The following is a 25452-nucleotide window of genomic DNA, read 5'->3' as shown; positions in this document are numbered from 1 at the left end:
TTGACCGACAAATGAGATTTTTTATTAAATTGATAGGCAGGGCTCCAAGATCATCAGCACACAATGGAACTCTGAATTGCAGAATCTTAGCCTGTTAATGTATTTGGATACAATATATTTCTCTTCCGGATGGAATGTTAAGACTCTAGGCTTACAGCAACTTTTATTTCCAACACCTTAAAAGCAAAGTTCCACATGAAGTTATTAAAGTTACACCCAGATCTAACCAAAGCTCACACTCTTACCTCTACCAAATATTTATTTTCTAGACAACACTTCAGGCTCTACAATTGCATAGACAGGGTAGACAGTCTGAACCTTATTCCCAGGGGGGAAATGTCCACACTAGATGACATAGGCTGATGATGAGAGGGAGAAAGTTTAAAGGAAATGTGCAGGTCAAGTTATTTTCTTATAGACAGAGGGTGGTGGGGGTCTGGAACACAGCGGAGGCAGATACCATTGTGGCGTTTAAGAGGCTTTTAGATAGGCGCATGGAAGTTGAAGGAATAGAGAGAGGATCACATTCAGGCAAAGGAGATCAGTTTAACTTGGCATTATGTTCCACACAAACATTGTGGGCCGAATGTTAAGACTCTAGGCTTACAGCAACTTTTATTTCCAATACCTTAAAAGCAAAGTTCCACATTAAGTTATTAAAGTTACACCCAGATCTAAAAAAAGCTCACACTCTTACCTCTACAAAATATTTATTTTCTAGACAACACTTCAGGCTCTACAATTGCATAGACAGGGTTTTGTTAGATCTGGGTGTAACTTTAATAACTTAATGTGGAACTTTGCTTTTCTCCCTCTCAGGCCGAAGGGCCTGTTTCTGTGCTGTTCAAAGCACTGTAATAATTGGGTCCCCAGGTCCTTGGACAGAGTGAGATGGGGAATATAATAACTTTCAATGCTCTTCTACAATTCTTGCTGCAAAAGGAAGTCGAGGAGAACAGTAACAAAATGTAAGCTTCTTTATAGATATACATGCAGGAGAGCAGAGGCAAATTAATGTATGATTCTCACCACAGAATATTTCTAGCCCAGTAATTGGGTCAGGTTGCCCATGAGTTGGAACTGGAGACTTATAAATCCATGCAAGCCATTTACAATGCCTGGCTCAAGTCCAGACTCAAAATGCAAGGTTCCAGATCTATTCAAAAAGATGAAAAGCTAAAAGCTAACTTGGGGGACACAGTGGTACAGGTGATAGAGCTGCTGCCTCACGGCACCAGCCACCCAGGTTCGATCCTGGCCTCGGTGTGGAGTTTGCACGTTCTCCCTGTGACAGCAAGCGTTTCCTCCGGGTGCTCTGGTTTCCTCCCACATCCCATAGACATACAGACTTGTAGGTTAATTGGCCATTAAATCTCCCCTAGTGTGGAGGGAGTGGGTGAGAAAGTGGAACAACGCAGAAGGCCTGGAAAATATACAATGACAGAATACATCTGATGAACGTTAACAGTGTACAAAACAAAACACGTTGAATGATTACCTGGTAAGCTCTGATGAGGGACTGTACTGCCAGATGATCCTCCACTAACTTGTCCACATTTGGCTGTGCAACTACCATGGACTGGGCTTGAGACAAGGAAGCCAGACTTGCACCCAGCGGAGGAGGACTTTGATAAGCAGTGCCCGGCGCTGCTCCCATGTTAGCGTTCCGAAAAAATACATCCCAAGACTATGGAAACAAAAACAAGTACATGGTGGCTCCAAACATTCAGGAGGAAGACGTTCTGATGGGGTTTTTTTTTAAAGTTAAATGAGAAAAATCTCTAGATTTCCAGCAAAATCTAAACTAGCAGTATTAACATGATCTGGGCTGAGGTTGGATCCAATAATTACATGCTCCAGTTCAACCCTTGTGATCACACAAACTGGTAGAAGATGGTATCTCATACGGCACTATTCCCCAACCTGTTCCACATCAGCAACAGCCAACACTGTAAAAGGACCAGCACCCCAGATTCTCCAGCATCTGCAGTTCCTTCTTAAACACTGTAAAAGGTCACTCATTTATCCTTCAAAGTGTGCAATGCTGCAGTATTTATCTCACTACTTTAAGCAGATCAGATCAAGATCTGTCTGAGGAAGGGCCTCAACCCGAAACATCACCTCTCCATACCCCCCCATTGAGACACTCCAGCACTTGTGTTCTATATTTGTAGTCCCGTGTCTACAAGATTACACTGTAATCAATATTTTGCTGCAATTCAGTTACTAAAGCAGCTTTGACATTTGAATTTTGCACAGCAATTGCTGCAGTTTAGGCAATTACAGATAGAATGCAGTGTGTGCCAAAAAATGGGACGTGTGAAGCCTCCAAAAAAGTTAAATAAATGCAAGATAGACACAAACTGCTGGAGCAACTCAGCGGGACAGGCAGCATCTCTGGAGAGAAGGAATGGGCGACGTTTCGGGTCGAGACCCATTCCTTCTCTCCAGAGATGTTGCCAGTTGCTCCAGCAGTTTGTGTCTATCTTTGATTTAAACCAGCATCTGCAGTTCCTTCATACACATTAAATAAATGGCAGAAAGCACCTGCTGAGTCATGCAAGAGGAGATAAGAGACCACCATAAAGGCACAGAGAGGAGAGGATTCTCCATATAAAGGTTTACAGGGAAGGGATTGGGCTGAGGAAGGGAGGAGAGAAGCAGTGAGGGAAAGTTTGACTAAAGATTGCAAGCATATGTCCACAGTTGAGAATAGTGGGAGGGAGAGTTGGGAAGGAATCATTACTTTTTTTTTTAAAGCCAAGAGGTGGCTATTCACACCCCACACCAAATCCTGGCATCACATCACTTCAGTCCTCAAACAACTTCACTGGCTTCCCATCTCCCACCGGATCACCTACAAAATCCTGGTCCTCACCTACAAAGCCCTCCACCATCTGGCCCCCCCATATCTCACTGACCTCCTCTCCCCCTACCAACCCTTACGGTCCCTCAGATCCACATCAGCCGGTCTCCTCTCCATCCACAAGTCTAACCTCCGCAGTTTTGGGGACAGAGCCTTCTCCAGGGCCGCTCCCAGGCTCTGGAACTCCTTCCCCCAACTGATCCGCAATTCCGTGTCCCTCACCATCTTCCAGTCCCGCCTCAAGACCCATCTCTTCACCTCTGCCTATCCTTAGCCCCACGTCCCCCTCCCTTTTCATCTGTGCATTAATTGCCTCATATTGTGTTTTGAATTGAATTATGTCTTTACTTTGTGTACTAGTCATGTCTCTGCTATTTATTTCATTCCCCTTACATGGTTTTCCTCTACCTGCTAAATTTTTGTAAGGTGTCCTTGAGACTGTTGAAAGGCGCCCATAAATAAAATGTATTATTATTATTATTCATGCAAGTTAACAAGTAGACACATGAGCTTGCACCAAACCCACTTGTGTCACTGACACTCCCTCAACACTCAAGCTACACTTTCCTTCTTTTCCTAAAGAAGCTTGTTGAAAAATCAAAGCTAAACTCACCCTGAAGTTTAATATTGTGCAAAGTTAGCCAGAACACAGGTGAGCTCTTGCCAAGTTGTCTTGGTCAGCAGTCTAGACCAGTGATTCCCAACCTGGGGCCATATGGCCCTTCCATGACAAATTTTAGGGGGGGGCCACAGAAAATGTTGGGGATTTAGCGGGCCACAGGTTCAATGAAGGGGGCCACAGAGTTACCACCCTGTTGCCTCCTAAATATCAGTTCTAATCAATTTAAATCTATGTAGTTGAAATATTTTTGATGTTTGTGGAATAGAATGAGAATATATGTGCAATTAATAGACACTGATATTTTTATGGAAGGTATTATAATATTGATGTCGGGGGGGGGGGGGGGGGGGGGGGGGGCACAGAAAAACTAAAAGATCCCAAGGGGGCCATGAGCTAAATAAGGTTGAGAACCACTGGTCTAGACTATGAATCCATGCTGCTACTGAGAACTGTACGTTGACGCATTAGACCAGGGTTGGCTGGCCTATGAAATGTGTGGATATGGAGCATACAGCCACTTATTGTCAACTCTCTCAGCTAGTTTCTGGTTACAGGTGGAGGACTTGGTGAGCAGGCTGCAACAAAGGTGTAAGTATCTCCTCCGTGAAGGTACAACCCGATGTAGTGTGTTTGTCATTATTGACTCCAAGTGGCCAGGAAACTAAACTTTCCACCCAGTAGTAATAGGTTAATGTTCAGCTTTCTCCTGGGATTCCTCTTTTTAACTTTTCTAAATACATTTCTGCCTAGCGTTATTGGCAGAGAAATCAGTCGAGGACTCGGACTTATAAAGAACGAGACTTTATTAGGTGATATCACGGAGGAACTGCCCTGGGAGACAGCTCGTCCAGAGTACAGACAGCACAGGTTTATATACTGCCAAACAAACAAGTATATGTGCAGGTAGACAAAAGTGCCGGAGAAACTCAGCGGGTGCAGCAGCATCTATGGAACGAAGGAAATAGGCAACGTTTCGGGCCGAAACCCGGAAGGGTTTCGGCCCGAAACGTTGCCTATTTCCTTCAGGATTTCGGCCCGAAACGTTGCCTATTTCCTTCAGTCTGAAGAAGGGTTTTGAGCCGAAACATTGCCTGTTTCCTTCGCTCCATAGATGCTGCCGCACCCGCTGTGTTTCTCCAGCACTTTTGTCTACCTCCGATTTTCCAGCATCTGCAGTTCCTTCTTAAACAAGTATATGTGCAGACCAGCACATATCTTAGTTCTTTGGATAGCTTAGTCAGGGCGTTGCGATTTTATCTAAACCACCTAAATTACATTGCTCAGACCCGCACATGGGTGATGCTGGTTTTACAGGTAACATCACTCACAGAGAAACAGATATCCGTACACAATGCTCCAATCATTTGGCCCAAGCTTTCCTAAGAACAATTCAGAATCTCGAGTTTCACAACACAGGTCAACAAGCAGAACTCTCAAAAGTTTAGCAAAATTCTCAGTTATTTAAATAAAGTTCACTCACTGGCTCGAAGGGCCGAATGGCCTGCAACTATTTTCTATGTTTCTAATCAGTTTACTCAGTGAACTTCAAGCAACAATTTTATACCACTGTATTGCCCTTTTTGGAGTTGAGAAAATCGAGGGAGAGAGGTGCTTTGAGTGCTACACTTTAGATCCCTTTACTCAATCATACCCTCCTATCCCTGACAACTGATCAAATTCAAGTAGGTGGCTTGCATCTTGCAACATACCCAATCCCCAAAGAGCAGCAGCATCTGAAGGTCAAACTCCAGGTCATGCTCATGTTTACAATGAACGTTACCAGGGTGGCACAGTGGCGCAGTTGGTAGAGCTGCTGCTTCACAGAGCCAGAGACTCGGGTTTGATTCAGACCTTGGGTGCTGTCTGAGTGGAGCTTGCACGTTCTCCCTGCGATCACGTGGGATTCCTCCCACATCCCAAAGACGTGCGGGTTTGTAGGCTACTTGGCCTGGCCCTCTGTAACCCATTCCTGTTCTGGTTCGTTAGACAAGATGGATTTAATTATTTTAACCTGCTACATGAACATCTAAGTCTCTTGGCCCGGCAGAAGAGGCTGGGATGAAATGCTCCACAGTCCACCTGTCATGTCACACCATGGCCCCAGCATCCCGAAGCAACTGGAACCAGGTATGTGTTTTATCACTGACTTTTAAAAAGTACTTTGCCTCCTGTCCTGGACCGCCTGCTTTATTCACCCCCACACTCCTCTCCTAAATCTTGGGCCCTGAGGTAGAGAGACAAAAGACTGCAAAGTGGATAGTTAGGAATGCAGCGGAGCAAGTTGGATTACACCCACCCAGGTGACAACAAAGCAGCATTGAGAAAAATGGTGAACGTTGTCAAAGGTTGAAACCACGTGAAGACGGACAAGGACAACCATTAACTACACTTCAAACTACCCCCATTACACTTCAAGCTTGTTTTGTTTGCACTATTATTATTATTTTTGTTTATTTAGTATGTTATCTATTGAGCACAGTGTCTACAGACTTATTATCCTGCTGCATGTAAGAATTTTATTGTTCCGTTTCAGTACACATGACAATTAAATACTTGTGACTCCTCCTGACTCTTGAGCCTGTAACTAGGCATATTAAACCCCAACATGTGTGGCTTTGCTGGCTGTTAAAATACTAATTAAATGTATGCTCAGCTCTCACCTAATAACTCAGCTAACCTGTCCTGTCACAATGCTCCCAGCCAGCTTCAGCCCCACAAACAATCTAATTGCTTCAATTTTTAACTATTATCCAATCCATCTACTTACTCCCACTTTGAACTATTATTGAACTCTCCTAAAAATGCTCACAAGAATTTGACTTCAATGCAGCAGAAACACAAGGTAGGTCTTGCACCCTGCTCTACTGGCTGGGATATTTACATTCCAAAAGGCTCCACAAAACATCCTTCTTTCCGTTGACATTCAGCAGTAAAATAGTTAATTCAGCGCCCACAACACGCAGAGCAACAAAGGCAATGCTGTAAGTGAAGGTCACTCAAGATTCACATGTTGGCTGCAGTTTTTATCTGCACTGTAAAATGCTGAGGTAGATCATTCAACAACACTTCTGTACCCAGTAAAACATGCTGTAGGACAGATCTAAAGCTGGGTCAAAGTGGCTGATTTTTGGAGAAGGAAAAAAACAACAGTTTAGGGACAGAGTTCCAGAGCTATCAATGTCATAAGTTATAGGAGCAAGATTTGGCCAACCATGTCTGCTCTGCCATTCAATCATGGCTGAGGTCTCTCTCTCTCTCCTAATCCCATTCTCCCACCTCCTCCCCGTAACCCTTGACACATCATAGTACAGCACAGGACCAGGCCCTTTGGCCCACAATGTCCGTGCTGTACATGTCGAGTTGAACTAAATGTGTACGAAGGAACTGCAGATGCTGATTTCCACCCTAAATAGGGTAGCAGTTCAGCAAGTTGCTTCATTGAGCTTTGAGTGTGGTGGAAGTGACACATATTTAGACCACTGGGGAAGTAGATCATGCCCCTGAAATATTCTTGCAAATCATGGTAAAGCTTCGGAGCGTTCAAGTCACCAACGTCAGGAAACAACCCCTGATCTGCCCCAATAGGTAGTGGAAGTGAACTCGAGGGAAGCTGGTTACTGGAGATGGCCATTCTCGAATGTTACTTTATCATTCCATGCCTCAAATAGTGTTCAAGTCTTGCTGCGTGCTGAGTTTACCCATTGCAAATGGAATCGAAAATAATGCAATTAACATCCCAACCTCTGCCTCTTCTTGTAAGGAAGGACTTGTAGCAGTGAGCGCTAGGTGGTTCACAAACACCAGCCAGGATCTCCTGAAGCTGGAGTGATTAACTCTGACAATATTCTTTCAATGTGTAACCATTTGAGTGTAGTCCCTTGGTACCCACTATCTTCAGTTTTATCAGAACTTATTCATGTCACACCTGGTCAAATGCTGCCTTAATGTCAACTGCACCTAGCGATTCATCTCACCTCTGGAATTTTGTTTTCCATCCAATGATAAAGGCTGTGATGTTAAAAGTACAGTTCAGTTTATTGTCACGTGTACCGAGGTACAGTGAACCACTTTTGTTGCAGGCTATCCAGTCAGCAGAAAGACAATACATGATTACAATCGAGCCATTTACAGTGTCTAGATACATGATAAGCAAATAGAAGGCTGGAGTCAAATTGTCCTGGGTAACTTTAAAGCTGGGGCAGAGGTAATGCCACATGGTTGGGAGAAGCCAGTGTTCTGACTGAATTGGAATGGTTTGGCAGGAGGTGCGGCTCATATTGGAGCACAAGCCTTTAATACGACAGATACATGTTGTCTGGTTTGAGCCTTTACTGCATCACGCAGTCTTTACATTACAAAACAATTAATCAAATTGCATGAAGGGTGGTTGGTCAATAAAGAGCTTTAATCCGGTCTGTTGATTGTTCAACTATCTATTGCATGCTAGTTTTGCTGCTTAGAATGTGTAGTCACATAGTTACAATTTCTTTATTCGGAACTCCAAACCGCTGAGAGTGTTCTCCGTTCCGACACCGGAGCTACGAGCATCCCGGCGAGAGGGCCTGAAACATCGGGCTACCCATAGCGGGGGGCTCAACGGCCCAGACCACAGGTGAACAATGAGGAAGAGGACCAAACTTTATTGCCTTCCCTCACAGGGGATGTTTATGTTTAATTCTATCATGTATTATGTTCTTTTTATTTGTATGCTGTATGGCAATTCAAATCTCACTGTACCAATTGATGCATGTGATAATAAATGTCTCTTGAACTCTTCTTCTCTTGAACTCTTTATGCAGACACAAGAATCCCAAATTGCAAACAGATCATGTTGGATTCAATGATTGTAGGAAATGAAGAGCTGAGGGAGGGATAAGCTCCTGCATAAATTTAAAGAGCCGAGATTGTAATATTGATGTTGTGCTACTGGGAACAAATGCCGGTGACAAGCACAAGGATGATGTGTAAATGCGATGAGCAGTGTTTAGGAATGTCCTCATGTGTACAACAGAATAGCAAGCATTGCACGCCATTCAATTGGGAAATGCAATATCTGCCCCGATGAGCATAAAGTACAGATGTTATCAGTCAGAACTTTAAGACATAAAGGACAATTATTTGGACATTTTTGCAGTTACATAGATTAACATGATCAATTCAAGGTTTCAAGGCCAGTTTATTGTCACGTACCAATTAAGGTGCAGTGAAATTCTACTGCTATTACATGACATTATGAAATTGTCACCATTTTCAGAATTCTGAAGAGGGAGAAAACTGTATAAACTCTGCTTCAAGGCAACCCTTGTTGGTTCTAAACTTCAAGTCTTCATGATCACTGTTCTTGTTTTAAAACTTTAAGCCTTTTGGTTTAAATCCAAACCATCCCAAGCTCACCACAGAGTAATGACCGTCGTCTGTTGCCTTTTGCCACAAGGTATATTCACAGAATTATTTTAAATGCCTGCTATTACTCATCTTGTTTCCCAACTATATAGAGATTGGGCAACTGCCTTTTCTGGTAAAAATACAATTATTTCACCACTCCCTTTACGCATTTATTAATTAAGTTATCTTGTGCATGAACAAATCTAAAAGAATCTTTTCTATCATTGGGATCACAACATAATTTTAGGAACCTACCATAAGTGTATTTTAAGCTCACTTTCCCAACCTGATCTGGTTAGTCCAGGATGATTAAAATTACCAATGAATAATTAATTGTCAAAGGCTCCTTTGTCGGAGTGTACGATTCCCGACAAATTGAATTTTGTGGTTAATCTGCAGATGCCTCGTATAGTCGTCTAAAGAGACTCCCCTTCCGGGTTTAAGAGATGTACTAGGTGAGAAACAATCTACAGATGTTCATAGTTACTAAGAATATTATGAAATCATGAGTGGAATAGATTTGGTGGATGCAGAGTTTAGTGCCCAGAGTAAGTGAATCAAGTAGGTTTCAGGTGAAGCAAGGTTTCAGGTGAAGGGGAAAAGATTTAATAGGAATCTGAGGGATAACTTTTTCCACACAAAGGGTGGTGGGTGTATGGAACACGCTGCCAGAGGAGGTAGTTGAGGCAAGAAACAGTTAGACAGGTACATTGAAAGGACAGGTTTGGAGGGATTTAGGCCAAACGCAGGCAAGTGGGACTATTGTAGCTGGGACATGATAGCCAGTGCGGGCAAGCTTCCACACTGTATTACTATATAAATCTATAACCTATTTTTCCATGCTGTCCACAACTACAACATTATATTTCACAGTTGGAAAAACCCTTTTGGCCTCAAAAAATCAACTCTGATTATTTGCACAGCTGCTGACGGACCTGCTGAGCATTTCCATAATCTTCTGCTTTTAGTTTCATATTTCCAGCATCTTAGTGCTTTTAATCCCCCTCTTTTCATTCACTGGCCTCATATTTCACAATGCGGCAGCCAAATTTCTTAACTGCTCTTTTTGATTAAGATCAAAGACTAAAGTCCTTTATTGCTATACCCTGAACTCAATAGCTCTCTCATTCTGTCATGATTAATTCCCAAATCTAAGTTATTATCCAACCCGAGAGTCAAGACTGTCACCTGGGGCCAAGCCAGTTCTGTAACCCTCCCGAGGTATGTAATTCCAACACGCGGCTGCACACATTGTCAAGCCAGAAATACCAAGGCCAGGGTATCAAATTGGATTTTTTCAAACTCAAGTCAAACTGACACAAAATGATAATTGTGTTTGCTGAAAGTCAAATCATTTCAAGACAGAATTCCAGACAGTCTGGACAAGGGTCTCAACCCAAAATGTCGCTTGTCCATTCTCGCCACAGGCGCCAACCAGAGTTCCTTCAGGAGTTTTGTGTTTTGCTCCAGGCAAAAGTTACCTGTAACCATTTAAAAACATAACACCCACAACTGCCCACCTCCCCAGCTTCATCAGGAATTGTTTAAGATCAAAATACCAGATAGTGGAAATCAGAAGTAAAAACAGAAGAGGTTGGAAATAATACTTTGGGTCAAGGATGGCAATTCTTCACAGATGCTGTTTACTTCAGGCCCTTTCCGTTTAAACCATATAATTTGTACATGAATGGATGTATTGATCAGATAGGCTCTATATTGTTAACCAGACTGGGTTGATGATAGCAAGTAACCCATGTACCAGGCAATGTCATTCTCATGATGCTCATCAAGTATCAACACTGGATTCGCAGCTCACCTTGACTCCTTAATGACCTGGACTTGGGCACAGAGCAGTCCATGACTCAATAACTCAGGACAAAGTTTGCTGATAACATGAAACTCAAGTGTACTAAAATTCTAAAGACCTCAGCAGTACATAGCCATGAAAGAGAGACTGGTGGATACAATTTTAACAACTCATTATTGTAGGCAGAATGAACACATACAAAATGAAATAAACAGAGTACAATATTTAAAGTGCAAGAATGACGTGTGGGGGTGAACACTTCTGAAAGAGGCACAAGGGGGAGAACATAGTTACAAAAACACATTGGATCTGTGGCTTTATAAAGACCACAAAAGCAAGGAAGTGATCTTAGAATGCATGGCATCTTAATGGGGCCAAGATGGAAATATTAATACCACACATCCTATTTTGAGGCCAGGATCTGAGTTTGGAAAGATTTCTAGTTTTTAGTGATGTAAAAAAAACCTGCGGTTTCTGCTTTGAGCACGAAAGGCAACCTTGGACAATTAGAAAATGTTTAACGGATTAAATAAAGAGAAACTGTTTTTAATTACAAAGGTCCAATGATGTTGCTTTACATTGGAGTTATCGAGCAAAGGAACCTCATGTGGAAGTGAGAATTTACACAGCTAATTACTAGGAATGATTCCACCTTGAGAATGACAAAAGCAGGAGTCAATAAAACTTGTGTATTTAGCAAATTCCTTTGGCATACCGTTAATTGGGAATATGCAGGATGGGACAAATCAGATAGCAGTTTCAGCAAGTCAGCACAGTGAATGCTGTCATACACTTGTAACATTCTGTATTGTCTTATTTTGTTTTTTACAGGTTTCCAATATTCCTAAACCCCACTCAACAGTGTTGTTTAAAAAGCATGCAGATGTAATTACTGCAAGCACAAGTGCAGGAACAAATTTGAATGGAGAGGGTGCTAAACCTCACATTTGCAAGACAAATATTTGACACAAGCAAACAAGATAGGTTGATGCTCAAATGTAGTAGGACAACGTTACCTTAGATTCATACTGGTGCTATGCACCACCTAACACCACACTAAATACAACAGATTAACAGAAAAGGTACCCAGCGAAGCTGAAAGGAAATGAAAACCAATAATTAAAAAATATGCTTGTGTGTGGTATCAGGAAGTGATCTTGGCAGACTTCATAAAAACATAGAAAAACATAGGTGCAGGAGGCAGCCATTTGGCCGTTCGAGCCAGCACCAACATTCATTGTGATCATCCACAATCAGTACCCCGTGCCTGCGTTCTCCCCATATCCCATGATTCCGCTAGCCCCTAGAGCTCTATCTAACTCTTTCAAATTCATCCAGTGAATTGGCCTCTCCTGCCTTCTGTGGCAGAGAATTCCACAAATTCCTCTTCATGTTGTCATCTTTCTGTGGGCAGTCGAGTTCTTGCTATGAGAACCTGCCAGGAATGAAAATGCCACTCACGATGTAATTCTACCCTGCACATTAGGGGACACATCTCAATCCCAATCTCCAACTTGAAATAGCCATCCCAGCAAACTGCAATACATGCAAAAAAACGGGCGAGCTGACAACTATGCACTTCCCAGTGACGAGTGTAACATTTAAAAAAACGTTGGCTACTGGGAAGTTTCTTATAGTGTAAGAAAGTTTAAATTATACCAGTTTATGAATCTAAAGCTAGTTTTCTGGCCACATGCAGTATTTTATGACATTGTTGGAATCGGACATACAACACACCTCGGACACCTCGGGTTAAAATGCAGCAATCAGAACTATGATAGTATAGAATAAGCAGCAAGTGAATTCCAGAAATCATTTAACACCATCCTGGGTGAACTGCAGCCTTTGCTTCATTCGTAATTACTGTAGCAAAATGTTGTTTTCTCTTCAGGGCAGTGCTCCATTAATCCAAGTCTTGCAAAGCAGCAAAGTGATGAAGTTGTCCATGGCTCCAAGGCTGCAGTGGATGGTCCAACACTTACCTTGCAGCAGAAACACTCTTACGGAAGACTGGCAAGAGGCGAGGGCAGTAGAACATAGGTCGCCTCCACTTGTGCTTACCTTATGAACACTCTGTGGGTTTTCAAGCCAAGCAAAGTACATTTCCTCAACATAGTTCGAACTAGTCCCACTCAGAAAGGGTTCAGCAGCAACTGGCGCAGTATAAAAGCGCCATTGTTGAAACGTCCTAGACACTGCTGCTCCGCTGTGTGATACATTTTTAACAGTCTGAGAGGCAGTCAATGGCCTCAATTTAGCAGCACAAGTCCTTAAACGATGCATTTTCACTTCCTGATTTTACCACAGCCCCACTGCAAAGCAAACAAAAAGCACAAATTAGTGTACAGTAAAAATAAATGTAAAAATTCAACAGCATATTAGGAGGCATGCTTGCAATATTCATGTCCATTGAGTGGAGCTGGTCTCCTCAAATTGATGATAGTAGATGGCTTGGTAGGAAGTACTTGGCTGTGAGCCACGTTGCTGGATTTTGGCAAAGGGGATTTTAAGATGATAGTGACCCCAAAATAAAATGCAGTAGAGTGGATTTATTCGGAGACAAAATAGTAAATGAGGTACTTGAAATAAAGAATTTAATGCAATACTCAATGTTTACTTCAAGTGGCAAATACAAAAACATCTTGAATAATCAGAGGGAAGCAGTTACATACATACAATATAACAAAGACTTGCACCCATCCCAAGTCCCTGAGGAAAAACAGCAAGCAGTACATTGCAAGTGCTACAAAAAGTAACTTGCACGGGCAAAAATACTTTTTTGGAAATTACAAAAGAGGATACTGGAATGGAATGGAATACTTTATGGTCACATGTGACAAAGCACAGTGAAATTCTTTGCTTGTGTACAAATAGCGGCGCTGACAAAGTTAAAAGCACGCCGACTCCTCCTTTTGTTTCCACCCCCCCACCCCACCACACTGGGTCCCCATTGTCCAATGTTCTCCCTCCCTCCCCATTGATACTGAAAAATAATGCACAGCCCCAGCAAAAACTGATAATGAAACAGTGGCTCATTTGCTGTCAATCACTACAGAATATATATTCACGTGCCAGTCCAAGTTGATACACCATTGCAGTACTGAGGAAGTGCTGACCTACTTTTGGATAAAACACAAACTATACGCTGCCTGCCCTCACGCACAAAACCCCACAACAACATTATAAAGAGCAAACTATTGGCCGATATTCATTCCTTTAGCAACTGCATTAAAATCATTATTATTTTTACATTTGTGGAAAGTTGTGTTTTACTTGGCCTGTGCTTTGTTTAGTTTAGAGGTACAGTGTGGAAACAGACCTTGTCCACCAAGACCACACCGACCAGCAAACACTGTACGATCCTACACACACTAGAGATAATTTACAATTAAACCAAGCCAATTAACCTACATATCTATACTTTTTTTTGGAGTGTGGGAGGAAACTGGAGATCCCAGAGAAAACCCACACCGGTCGGTCATAAGGAGAACGTATAAACTCTGTAAAGACAGTACCTGTAATCAGGATCAAACCCAGGTCTCCGGCACTGTGAGGCAGCAACTCTACCGCTGCACCACCATGCCACAAGCGGCAGGAAAACAAGTTGCTGCCATTCATATTGGGATATCGTGTTTGGAAAATGAGCACATCTTTCTTTTCATATTATAAATGAAACATACTATCATACTCTACAATTCTCCCCCCTTCTGAGACTGAGACCGACTCGACTACCCCCTCCCACCACCTCCTTAATCTTTGCACATCCCCAAAGCCTTTCCACTCGTCACATTCATTTCATGTTTCATGTATTTTGTGCTTTTTTTTTTAAATGACTTGGCAAATTAATTTCCCACCTGGGATAAATAAAGTTCCATCGTATTGTATCGTAAAATAGATGAGCATACCTTTGCTTTATGTCAGTACCTTTGAGTGAGAACAGATCAGTTACATGGGGATAAACTGTCTCCGAATCTGAAGGCATGCATTTTTTTAATTTCTGTACCTCTTGCCTGATTGGGAGAAGATTGAGTGACCAGGGTCCGTGATTATGTTGGTGGTCTTGCCGCGAACGGCATGAGGTGTAGATGGAGTCAATGCTTTTTATGATGGTCACGTGTTATACTTTCACTTCCTTTAGATTTGCTAACCGGAAATATTATTTGTTTTGTTATCTGTCATGTCAATCTTTTGAATATCTTGCCTTTTATGCTCCTGTTTTGATTCTGTTATTCCCAGCTCTGATTGAAAGGCTTAGAACATTAACCATTTCTCTGTCTGAAGGAAACTTAATTGAGGTGGTTGTCACATTTAAAATGTACTTGTAGGGCTACAGATTTGAATGCTGCAAATTGAGGTTAAACAGGGGAAACTTGTTCACTGGCAGTGTCCTCCTGTGCTTTAGATATTCAGATTCTCTGACAATTTGTGCTATATTACGTTTCTGGAAAAATGATCTTTATGAGCCTGGCTTAAACATTTCCAGCACTTTCTGTTTTTATTAAAAATAGTAATATTTTCAGAGTGAAAAAAACTAGTACTGCAGTGCTAGGAATTTAAAATGTTCAGTAGTGAATTGATGTGTTCAATATAAGGGGAACCATAAAGGTAGAGGACACTACTTGGACGCTGGCTGGGGAATATAGAACAAGGGGTCAAAATACAAGCATTGAGACCTATTCTTTCGGGATCAGAGTTCAGAAACAATGCTTTGTGCAGGGGGAGGAGGAAATTTGCAAACCTTCCTGGGTCAGCATCTCCTGCTCGTTTCAAAAAGATGAGACCAATCGCTTTCTTAACGTGCACCAAAGGGTAATAATAAATGTGCAAATGCAGCAATGTGATTTGTCACAGAGCAGCCACAACCTCGCTAAATACCATTCCTGGATAAAGAGCTGGCTGTCCCAACAACATTGTGCCAATTCATCGCATGGTTCCACAATAACCTGCAACACTTTTTGCAGCATGGGAATAAATGTAATGATCCCTTGATTCAGAAGCAAAAAAACATACCTTGAAACAACAAATGGACAGCAGTGCAAAAGGTGCGGCAAGATTCACCTTCAAGAACAAATTTAGCCACAAATAGTTAAAACTGAACGCTCAGATTCCCAATAGCATTTTACTAACAAAATGAATTAGGCACAGATAGCAATAACAGAACGCCCAAATGTCCAACGGCATTTTACTGACAAAGTGAAAGTGTGAGGTGAAAATTCTATAACTGTACATTACTTGTACACATTATACCATTCTGTATTGGCCCACAGGCAACGGCTGGATGGGTTACCACATAGCAGTCCAACAGAGGCAATAACATTAAGAATCATCTTTTTTGGAGTTGCCATGTACACAACATTTATCAGTTAAACTGTAGCCATAATTCCAAACCCACTTGGCATTCAGAGGACCAAGAGGGAGAGGAGAGCAGGAGAAGCAGAGAAGGGAAGGTACTGTTCAATAAAGACTGGAACATACTGCTGGAAGTTTGGTAGTTACACTGAAATCTTGAGGTGTGTAAAATGGACAGAAATAAAAACAGAAAGGAAGAGAGTGTTAAAATAAACAATGCTGCAATCCAGATCGAACACAACAGCTGCTGGAAACACTCAAGCAGATCAGGAATCATCTAGAGAGGAAAGACAGCCACGACAAGCCACGACTGGCTCCCGGGGCTGTATGAGCAAGCTAACAGTGGCAAAAGAGCAGCTCACCATCACGCTGGGCTTAAAATGTCTTTGAAATGAAAACGATGGCAGGCTTGTGAGGCAGAGGGGAAAGTCAAAGAAACAAGGTAAACTGCAGTGGGGGTGGGGAGAGGAAGAAAAAGGTCAGGGGAAGATAATATTTCAACAATATTCACCACAGGTTATCTTAAATATCAATCAGCTATTTTACCTTCCAGAATTTGAGGATGAAGACCCAAAGATATCTCTATTTCTCCATACCGCCCAATTATTGTCTAATCCCTTGCCTTGTTTGACTACACTCTGTACCAAAGATCCTATAGCAGAGCGATCTTTGCTCTGTACAAAGATCCTATAGCAGAGCTCTGCTATAAGATCTTTGCTCTGTACGTTAACTCACTGCCTTTGTCTTTTAGTTTCTGACTATCTCCTCCTGCAATCTAACACATTCCATTCTCACTTGTTAATCAGCCAGTTCTTGTATCTCCTACAAACTTCTTTATCTTACAAGTAGGTCTAAACCACTGAGAAAATCTGTTGAAAATAAAGCAACAAAATACAACTGGAAGATCCTGATAGGCACCTCAGCTTTGGTTTCCTGCCACTTTCCCATGGATTCCAGGTGTTGCTACCTGCTTTGATAGGAAGGAGTTTCTTCCCAGAGGCAATTCGGACTGTAAACGCCTATCTCACCAGGGACTACTGAACGTTTTTCCTTCCATTATTTAATATGTAAAATAATATGTGTGTTATGATTGTGTTTATAATTTGTTTGGTTGTTTTGTTGTTTGTCTTTTGCACAAAAGTCCGCGAGCATTGCCACTTTCATTTCACTGCACATCTCGTATGTGTATGTGACAAATAAACTTGACTTGATCAGCCTATCATGGGGCCATGCCAAATATTTTGCTAAAATCCATTCAGACTATATCCTTGCACAGTTGTCACCCCCCCCCCCCGCCTCCCCCCTCCCCAGCTCCTCACAAATTTGGCCGCGGAATTCCTCACTTTCACTCTGAACTGGACTCCTTTATGGGTCACCTATCTTGCAGTTTATTCATTCCAATTTCCTCAGCAGCCCAAGTGGAAACATGCCCAAACAAAATTTGACAGCAGCAAGTCAAAGTGTTCAGCTCAGCCCCATACCTCCTTTTTACCAATTAAATTCTGAGCGTGAAAATTAAACATATTCCATTATATTCTTGGAACTGCAAGACAGAAAACACCCTCTGAAAAACTGCACACTTGAGGCAACGTGGAAAGAAGAAAAAAACATTTCAAGTCAAAACTATGAACGAGAGAAAACGGGTAGACAAAAATTCTGGAGAAACTCAGCGGGTGAGGCAGCATCTATGGAGCGAAGGAAATAGCCTACTTCCTTCACTCCATTGATGCTGCCTCACCCACTGAGTTTCTCCAGCATTTTGTCTACCTTCATTTTCCAGCATCTGCAGTTCCTTCTTAAACAAAAAAAGCAAACATGTTAGTTTTAGGTTTGAGCTTAGGTTAGGCAGGGATGGGCAGGACAAAGGTTTGTGAGGTTTATTAAGAGTGTCAAATTTCTTACATCACGAGCAAGTTTACATACCAGCAACCAAATCAAGGTCACTGGAACTGACCAAATCCTACTTCCTCATAATCAATATCATCTTGCATCTCTTTATAGCATGCACCATGCCTCATCTCATCACTAATGTGCAGCAACACAACTCGCCATTAATTAATAGAATAAAATAGTAATGGTTTACTTAACAAAACACAAAGTGCTGGAGTAACTCAGTTGGTCAGGCAGTATCTCTGGAGAACACAGCAGGCGTTTTAGGTCAAATCCCTTCTTCAGTCTGGTTGGCATGGTTTATTTACTGCCTTTTACAGCCAGGTTAAGAACTTACGTCATTCATCTCTCCATTATTTAGTGATCATTCCAATGTGTTAGTTGACATGACACCAACAGTAGCAACTCCACTTGTGGGTATTCCTCAAAGTTGCAAACATTTGATTTTTGAAGTGAATTTTTGATCCAGCGTCATTCAACTTTGAAAGCATTGTTCTCATCTTTACCCCCTTCTGTCATGAAGAAGCCTTGCCTAATCCATTTGCTCAAAGAACATTTGGGAAATTGATCCTATATAACATTTCTTTCCCATTCAGCCTTTCTAGCTTTCGGCTTTCAACCACCAACTTATTTTCTCCAGCTCCATAATCCAAGTCTCATGAAATTCATTACAAAAAAGAGAAGAATAATATTAAACAAACTTAGAATTGAGGATGCAACAAACAGACTGGATAGAATCATAAAAGTTACAGCACCAAGACCATTCAGCGGAAGATTGCTACCTTCCAAAGCCAGACACATTCCCGACTGCAGGTGCTGTTTGTACTGAATTTGTACATTCTCCCTGTGACCGTGTATGTTTTAACCGGGTGCTCCCGGTTTCACCCCACATCGCATTAATTAGCATCTGTAAATTGCCCTGAATGCGTAGGCAGGGCGTAGATAGACACCGGAGACAGGCACAAAAAGCTGAAGTGACTCAGTGGGCCAGGCAGCACCTCTGGAGTAAAGGAATAGGTGACATTTCAGGTCGAGCCATTCTTTGGAGTCTGAAGAAGGGTCTCGACCCGAAATGTCACCTATTCCTTCTCTCCAGAGATGCTGCCGGTCCCACTGAGTTACTCCAGCTTATTGTGTCTAGCTTCTTCAGATAGATGGGTCACATCTCAATTAGACTTTAGAGCCACACCGTGGAAACAAGCCCTTTGGCCCACTTAGTCCACACCGACTAGCAATCACCCCATACACTAGCACGATCCTACAATACCCAGCCCACAACTTCTGTCTCATACCTCTTTTTCCTCCTCTGGCTTTAGTCCAACCATTTACCAATCAAAATACCCTCCCCTTTACCCAGTTTACCTAATACATGCCACACGATGTCCTGCACACCGAAAATCAGTCTGAAAAAGAGTATCGACCTGAAACGCCACCTATCCATGTTCTCTGGGGATGCTGCCTGACCAGCTGAGTTACTCCAGCACTGGGCATTCTTCCATATAAACCTGTGCTTGGTTTCTATAGCCTTTATATTTTAGCAGCTTAAGTGCTCATTTAGAGACCTATGTGTTTCCCTGCCTCCAACACCTCCTCAGCCACTGTGTTCCACAATTCAACTACCCTCTGGGTTAAAATATATTCCTCGGAACCCCTCTAAACGTATCTTCCAGAACCAGACAGAACTCCTGTGGGGAAGTGTTTCCTACCATGAGTTCCAAATAACTTTGTTGCATTCTATTACACAAAATTCACTACACAAGCGGTTATTGCTAACGTAGATTTACTGCCTTATTTTTGATATGTATTATGTTAACCCATCAGAGGGATGTTAACTACATTTGGTGATGAAAATAAACCAAAAAGGCTGTTGACATTGGAAATATGAAATGTCAGAAAGTCCTATTAACACTCAGCATCCTGGTTAAAGATAAACAGGTTGTTTATCAGGCAAAGGACTGTGAGACCTGGGAAAGTGAGAAAACAAGTTGTAAATAGTGGAGGAACGAATAGGTAGGGCAAAGGATATCTCTCTTGATCACGTGAAGCTAGGGTTGCCATGAGGATAAATAGCAGAAATCATTATTTCGTAACTAGTGTAGAGGGGAAAATAAATTATACTATCTGGATAGAGAACATGGACAAAATAACTTAAAAGTTTTGAAACTAATTAACATTTGTCCCATATGTTTAAGAAAGAACTGCAGATGCTGGAAAATCGAAGGTAAAGTAAAAAATGCTGGAGAAACTCAGCGGGTGAGGCAGCATCTATGCAGCGAAGGAAACAAGCGACGTTTCGGGTCGAGACCCTTCTTCCGATTTGTCCCGCAAGTCAAGTTGTACTGTCGGAGAAAAGCTGAGCCAATATTTCACATAGAAAATGGTCAGTTCCATCAGAGAGAGCAGGTTATCTAAGAATTTAATCATGAATAACACGAGTGGGGTAACAACATATCGCCTCAGCGCAGAGGGAGAATGAGGAGGGAAGAGACAGTAACCTTAAGACTTTTGCCTCCATCACAGTGAGGAGGTGCCTGGTGAACTCACTGTGGTGGATGTTAATTTGTGTTTAGGTGTTTATTATTGTATGTATGGCTGCAGGCAACGACATTTCGTTCAGACCGAAAGGTCTGATGACAAATAAAGGATCTAATCTAATCTAAATCTAATGAGCCCAGAAGCCTGCAATGTTCTCTGACAGAAAAGGTGTTGTTCCTCAATTTACGTCAGGGCACACTGTAACAGTGCGGAAAGTCAGACAGAGCAAGAGTTAAAGTGACAGGGGAAAGGGAGTGCCGAGCCGCCGCTGTGCATTGAATGCAGCTACTCCACAAAACAGTTCCACAATCTGCATTTTGTAGTCAGCTCACTATGTGGAGATCACAATGTGGACTGAACACCAAAGAAAAACTTCATTCTTTTCTATAATATTAAGGAGAATAAACAAAGTAAAATCTCAAGAAATCAATTGTACCAAAGAATTCACTCCTTGGTGTTTCTGGCCCACATGTAGTTTCACCCTGAAACCATGCTATAAGTTAGAGCAACCAACTAACGAACAAATGTGCGACAGTACAGGAGGATGAAGGCTGAACTTACAACTTCTATAAGTTCTTCTGAACTTACAGCTTCAACAAAAGCGTCACTAAAAACGGAATCTTAATGAAAATTGCCTGAGTTAGGCACTACAAAGTGTACTGGCAAGGTGAGCCTTCATCCGATTCAGATCTAGGCGTGTTCCCATTAATCCCACTGCACGCCCAGCAAAGGGGATTTCTCATGTGAGAGGCCTCTGCAGGAAACGGAATTGGCTTCTTACTGACAAAGGGAGAATGATTTCCAGGGCGTTGGTTTCAGCGGAAACTTTTGTCAAGGGTAGTCAAGTGTGCAGGAAGGAAACTGCAGATGCTGGTTTACACCGAAGATAAGACACGAAATGCTGGAGTAACTCAGCGGGACGGGCAACATCTCTGGAGAGAAAGGAACGGGTGACGTTTCATGTCAGTCTGAAGGAGGGTCCCGACCCGAAATGTCACCCGTTCCCTCGCTCCAGAAACGCTGCCCGTCCTGCTGACTTACTCCAGCTTTTTATTCTATACTCTATTAACAAGTCAAGTGGTCACCCAGATGTTGGAGCCTGTTCTTGTCTAACCAGGGTAACTGGGCAGCCAGCAAGGATGGGCGGATGGGTGGGTGCTCCGAGTTTGCAGCCTCCATCCAGGGCCGGGGACAAGGGTGCCTGCCGGTGGTCCGGGCCGGGCCGGGCCAGGGTGCGGGGCAGCCGGGCAGCTCTCCCCGGTCAAGCGGCAAATGGAGGTGCCGGCATCGCGGCCCCGGAGCTCTGACGTGGGGAGAGCCATGAATGCCGACGCCATCCAGGAATCACCGCGGGCGACAACAGCGGAGACTAGGCTGAGGCAGGGCCGCCGCTAGCGGGCTCCTCGCCGGGTGACCTTGCGGACTCGCCCCGAGGCCTCGATCAGACGCCGATCGACCTCCCGACCCCTGCCGGAAGTCCCGCCCATCCACACAACCGCCCGCCTCCTGATCCGATCCATTGGACGTGGCCGCTGCCAGTCAACGCGAAGCCTGCCCGCCATCGGCCGGCCCGTCTGTCAATCAGGCGACGTCAGTTCCGCTCGCCGATGGACGACGAGAGGGGAGGGGGGGGGGACGATTTCTGACCGTTTTTTCTGTGGAACCAAAGCGAGAATTCCGCCCGGCAAACCGTGACATTTCAACAGGTAAAGTCGGCGTTACCTAGTCCAGGGGTGTACTCCGCCGCCGCTGTGTTTCAGACCGTGGCGCTGGCGCTGGCGCTGCCGCCGAGAGAAGCCGTGTGTGTGTGTGTGTGCCTCCGCGAGCCGGCTCGGCCGGGAATGACATGGACAACACGGAGCGCGCCCGCGCGCGCGACCTGCAGCAGCGCGCGGGCCCGCGCCGTGACGTCAGCGGGGGGGGATTTGCGTCACACTGCCGCCCCACCCCCCCCCCCACCATGTGACCACTATCCCCGCCCCTGTCACGTGCAGGGGACGGCGGCCAGGTGACAGGTAGTCCACAAAGGAGGGGGGGAGGGGACGCTACACTCAACATGGCCCAGTGTGAATGACTGAGGTGTTATCTTCCCTCACGGGCCATTGGCCAGCATAGAGGACGCCTGCCTAGGTAAGTGCAGGTGTTTCAAAACAACCCCCCCCCCCCCTCTCGACTGTGGAGGCCAAACCATTGGTTAGAAACATAGAAATTAGGTGCAGGAGTAGAGGCCATTCGGCCCTTCGAGCCTGCACCACCATTCAATATGATCATGGCTGATCATCCAACTCAGTATCCCGTACCTGCCTTCTCTCCATACCCTCTGATCCCTTTAGCCACAAGGGCCACATCTAACTAACTGGTTGTTATTAAGGTGGAGTTTGTCAAGTTCTTGATCAGTTTAAATGGACCACCTCCAGTTTAAATTCCATTTGGAATATTTTGGAGGACCAAGAAACCAAGTAAGGATGTTCAAGAAGGAACTGCAGATGCTGGAAAATCGAAGGTACACAAAAAAGCTGGAGAAACTCAGCGGGTGCAGCAGCATCTATGGAGCGAAGGAAATAGGCAACGTTTCGGGCCAAACCCTTCTTCAGACTGATAGGGGTAATGGGGAGAAGGCAGGAAAATGGGGTTGAGAGGGAAAGATAGATCAGCCATGATTAAACAGCGGAGTAGACTTGAAGGGCCTAATGCCTCACCGCTGCTTCTATGACTTATGAACTTTACTGTAAAGTTCGACTACTTCTTGAGCTACAAAGAGAACATGACATTCAAAGTCATAGGAGCAGAATTAGTCCATTTGGCCCATTGAGTCTAGCCCACCATTCAATCTGTCTTTCCCTCTCAATCCCATTCTCCTGCTTTATCCCTGTAACGTTTGGCACCCTAACCAATCAGGAATCTGTCAATCTCCGCTTTAAAAATACCCAATCACTTGGCCTCCATGGCCGTCTGTGGCAATGAAATCCACTGATTCAACTCCCAATGGCTAAAGAAATTCCTCCTCATCTTTTTAAAGGTACGCCCTTTATGGCCTTCTCCCCATAACCCCTGACACCCCAAGAATCTGTCACACCTCAGAGGAACCTTGAGGTCACAATGAGTGCAGGCATTGTCTGTGTGGAGGGGACATGGGAATCACCTAGCACACAATGTGTCGTGGGGGTCACTGAGGAATTGGAACCTGCACTAGTAATATATTCTCTTAATAAGGGTGGCATGCATTGAGTAAAACACAAAGTGCTGGAGTAACTCTGTGGGTCAGGCAGCATCAGTGGAGGAATGGATAGGTTTGGGACCCTCCTTCAGACTTCATCTGAAGATGCCTCCATAGCTGCATCAGAACTGCTGAGTTACTCCAGCACTTTGTGTTTTAATCAAGATTCCAGCATCTGCATTTCATTGTGTCCCCACAGCAAGCATTGAATTCTGTGGTGTGTCACTAAGAAAGCATTAAGTACAGCTGCCAGTAAGGTGCTTGTCTCTTGAGCTTGGTTCCTGTGTTTGTTTTAAATAAAAAGATTATTTATCTCTATTAAAAAAATCTTGACCATGATTGTAATGAGAGAAGTGATCCATAGTGGTAGCAGTGATGATTGTTTAAATGACACTCGTTAATTCTGGTGAATATTATGGAGTTGGACGTGTTACTCAAAATGGTCATAGTGGTGGCATTAAAAGGTGCTCTGCCATCGCTCTCATGGATAGGTTCATCTGAAGGTACCTCCAAACATGCATCAGGACTGCTGAGTTACTCCAGCACTTTGTGTTTTAATGAAGATTTCAGCATTGCATTTCATTGTGTTCCCACAGCAAGCATTGAATTCTGTGGTGTGTCACTAAGAAAGCATTAAGTACAGCTGCCTGTAAGGTGTTTGTCTCTTGAGTTTGGTTCCTATGTTTGTTCCTATATGGCCTATCCCTTATTCTTAAACTATGACCCCTGGTTCTGGCCTCGCCCAACATCGGGAACATTTTTCCTGCATTTAGCCTGTCCAATCCCATCACGTGTACAGGTGATGTATCCATAGTTTATTTAACTTTGACGACGTGTGCGAGGCTTGATTGTGCTGTGTATGGTATGATTTGATCGGCAGAAGAGGGGCATGAATATAAAACAGTACATTATTAATTATTGCACTTCAGTATTTTCTTTATACAACTTCAGATTTCACTATAACCTTTGCACTAATCTGCTGTCTTTGCAAGTTCACAAGCTATAGGGATAGAATTAGGCTATTCGGCCCATCGAGTCTTCTCCGCCATTCAATCATAGCTGATCTCTGCCACCTAATCCCATTTTCCTGCCTTCTCCCCATAACCTTTGACACCCGTTCTAATCAAGAACCTGTTTCAAAGGTCAGTATATTGTCACGTGTGCCAATTAAGGTACAGTGAAACTCGATACAATGTCTGGCTCTGCCTTAAAAATATCCACTGACTTGGCCTCCACAACCCTTTGTGGTAATGATTCCCACAGATTACTTATCCTCTGACTGTCCTTGCAGTCAACTAGTAGGGTATCAGAAGAATGGTTGTTGGAGCTCCGTCAATTCACTATCAATGATTTTTGCTGAGGGGACCACATATTATATTTTCAAGTCTGGAGATGACGCATAACTAAGTGGAATTGTGAATTAGGGTGAGGGTGAAATGAGGCTTTGAGAGGAGACAGGCAGGCTTGGCAACCACACGGCAGGAGCAATATAATGTCTTTCTCTTGTCTCTCCTCTATCTGCAGAGTTTAATGTTTGTTATAACATAGTTTTAGATTCCACACTCTATGGCTCTATGAGTTAACTGTCATTGCCAGTGGCCTTAGTGGTGTCTGTGTTTTGTTTGTTATCTATGGGAAGTCTGGATCCCTATCTGTAGCAAATAGCAAGGACTGTATAACACCCTGATATTCCACTGCTCGAGAAAAAAGAATCTGTGATTGAGGACAGTTGTCAGATGCAGGCCCCTTGTGGTTCTATGAGCAGTGTACAATCTCCAGAG

General features: G+C 43.4%; 2 protein-coding genes across 9 annotated transcripts in view; one reads left to right on the top strand and one right to left on the bottom strand.

The window, feature by feature from the left end:
- LOC129713403 (2-oxoglutarate dehydrogenase complex component E1) overlaps nucleotides 1-22303 on the bottom strand; it is a 64743-nt gene extending 42440 nt beyond the window's left edge. For 6 of the 7 annotated variants that reach the window (XM_055662438.1, XM_055662440.1, XM_055662442.1 and 3 more), the window contains exons 1-3: nucleotides 22177-22303; nucleotides 12742-12992; nucleotides 1499-1687 (exon numbers count right to left, since the gene is read on the bottom strand). In XM_055662438.1, coding sequence (XP_055518413.1) covers nucleotides 1499-1687; nucleotides 12742-12963 — 411 coding nt within the window. In that variant the 5' untranslated portion in view covers nucleotides 12964-12992; nucleotides 22177-22303. Of the gene's footprint in view, nucleotides 1-1498; nucleotides 1688-12741; nucleotides 12993-21539; nucleotides 21688-22176 lie in introns of those variants that run through there. The other variant, XM_055662437.1, reaches the window with a different exon arrangement.
- The window catches only part of stard7 (StAR-related lipid transfer (START) domain containing 7), a 29694-nt gene continuing 26377 nt past the window's right edge, over nucleotides 22136-25452 (top strand). The window contains exon 1 of one of the 2 annotated variants that reach the window (XM_055662448.1): nucleotides 22136-22160. The gene's annotated coding sequence lies outside the window, so the exon portion shown is untranslated. Of the gene's footprint in view, nucleotides 22161-22434; nucleotides 22585-25452 lie in introns of those variants that run through there. The other variant, XM_055662447.1, reaches the window with a different exon arrangement.

Source organism: Leucoraja erinacea, chromosome 35 (assembly GCF_028641065.1).
Source record: "Leucoraja erinacea ecotype New England chromosome 35, Leri_hhj_1, whole genome shotgun sequence".
NCBI lineage: Eukaryota > Metazoa > Chordata > Chondrichthyes > Rajiformes > Rajidae > Leucoraja > Leucoraja erinaceus.
Note: the sequence above shows the minus strand (reverse complement) of the source record. Positions and strands in the feature narration are given on the sequence as shown.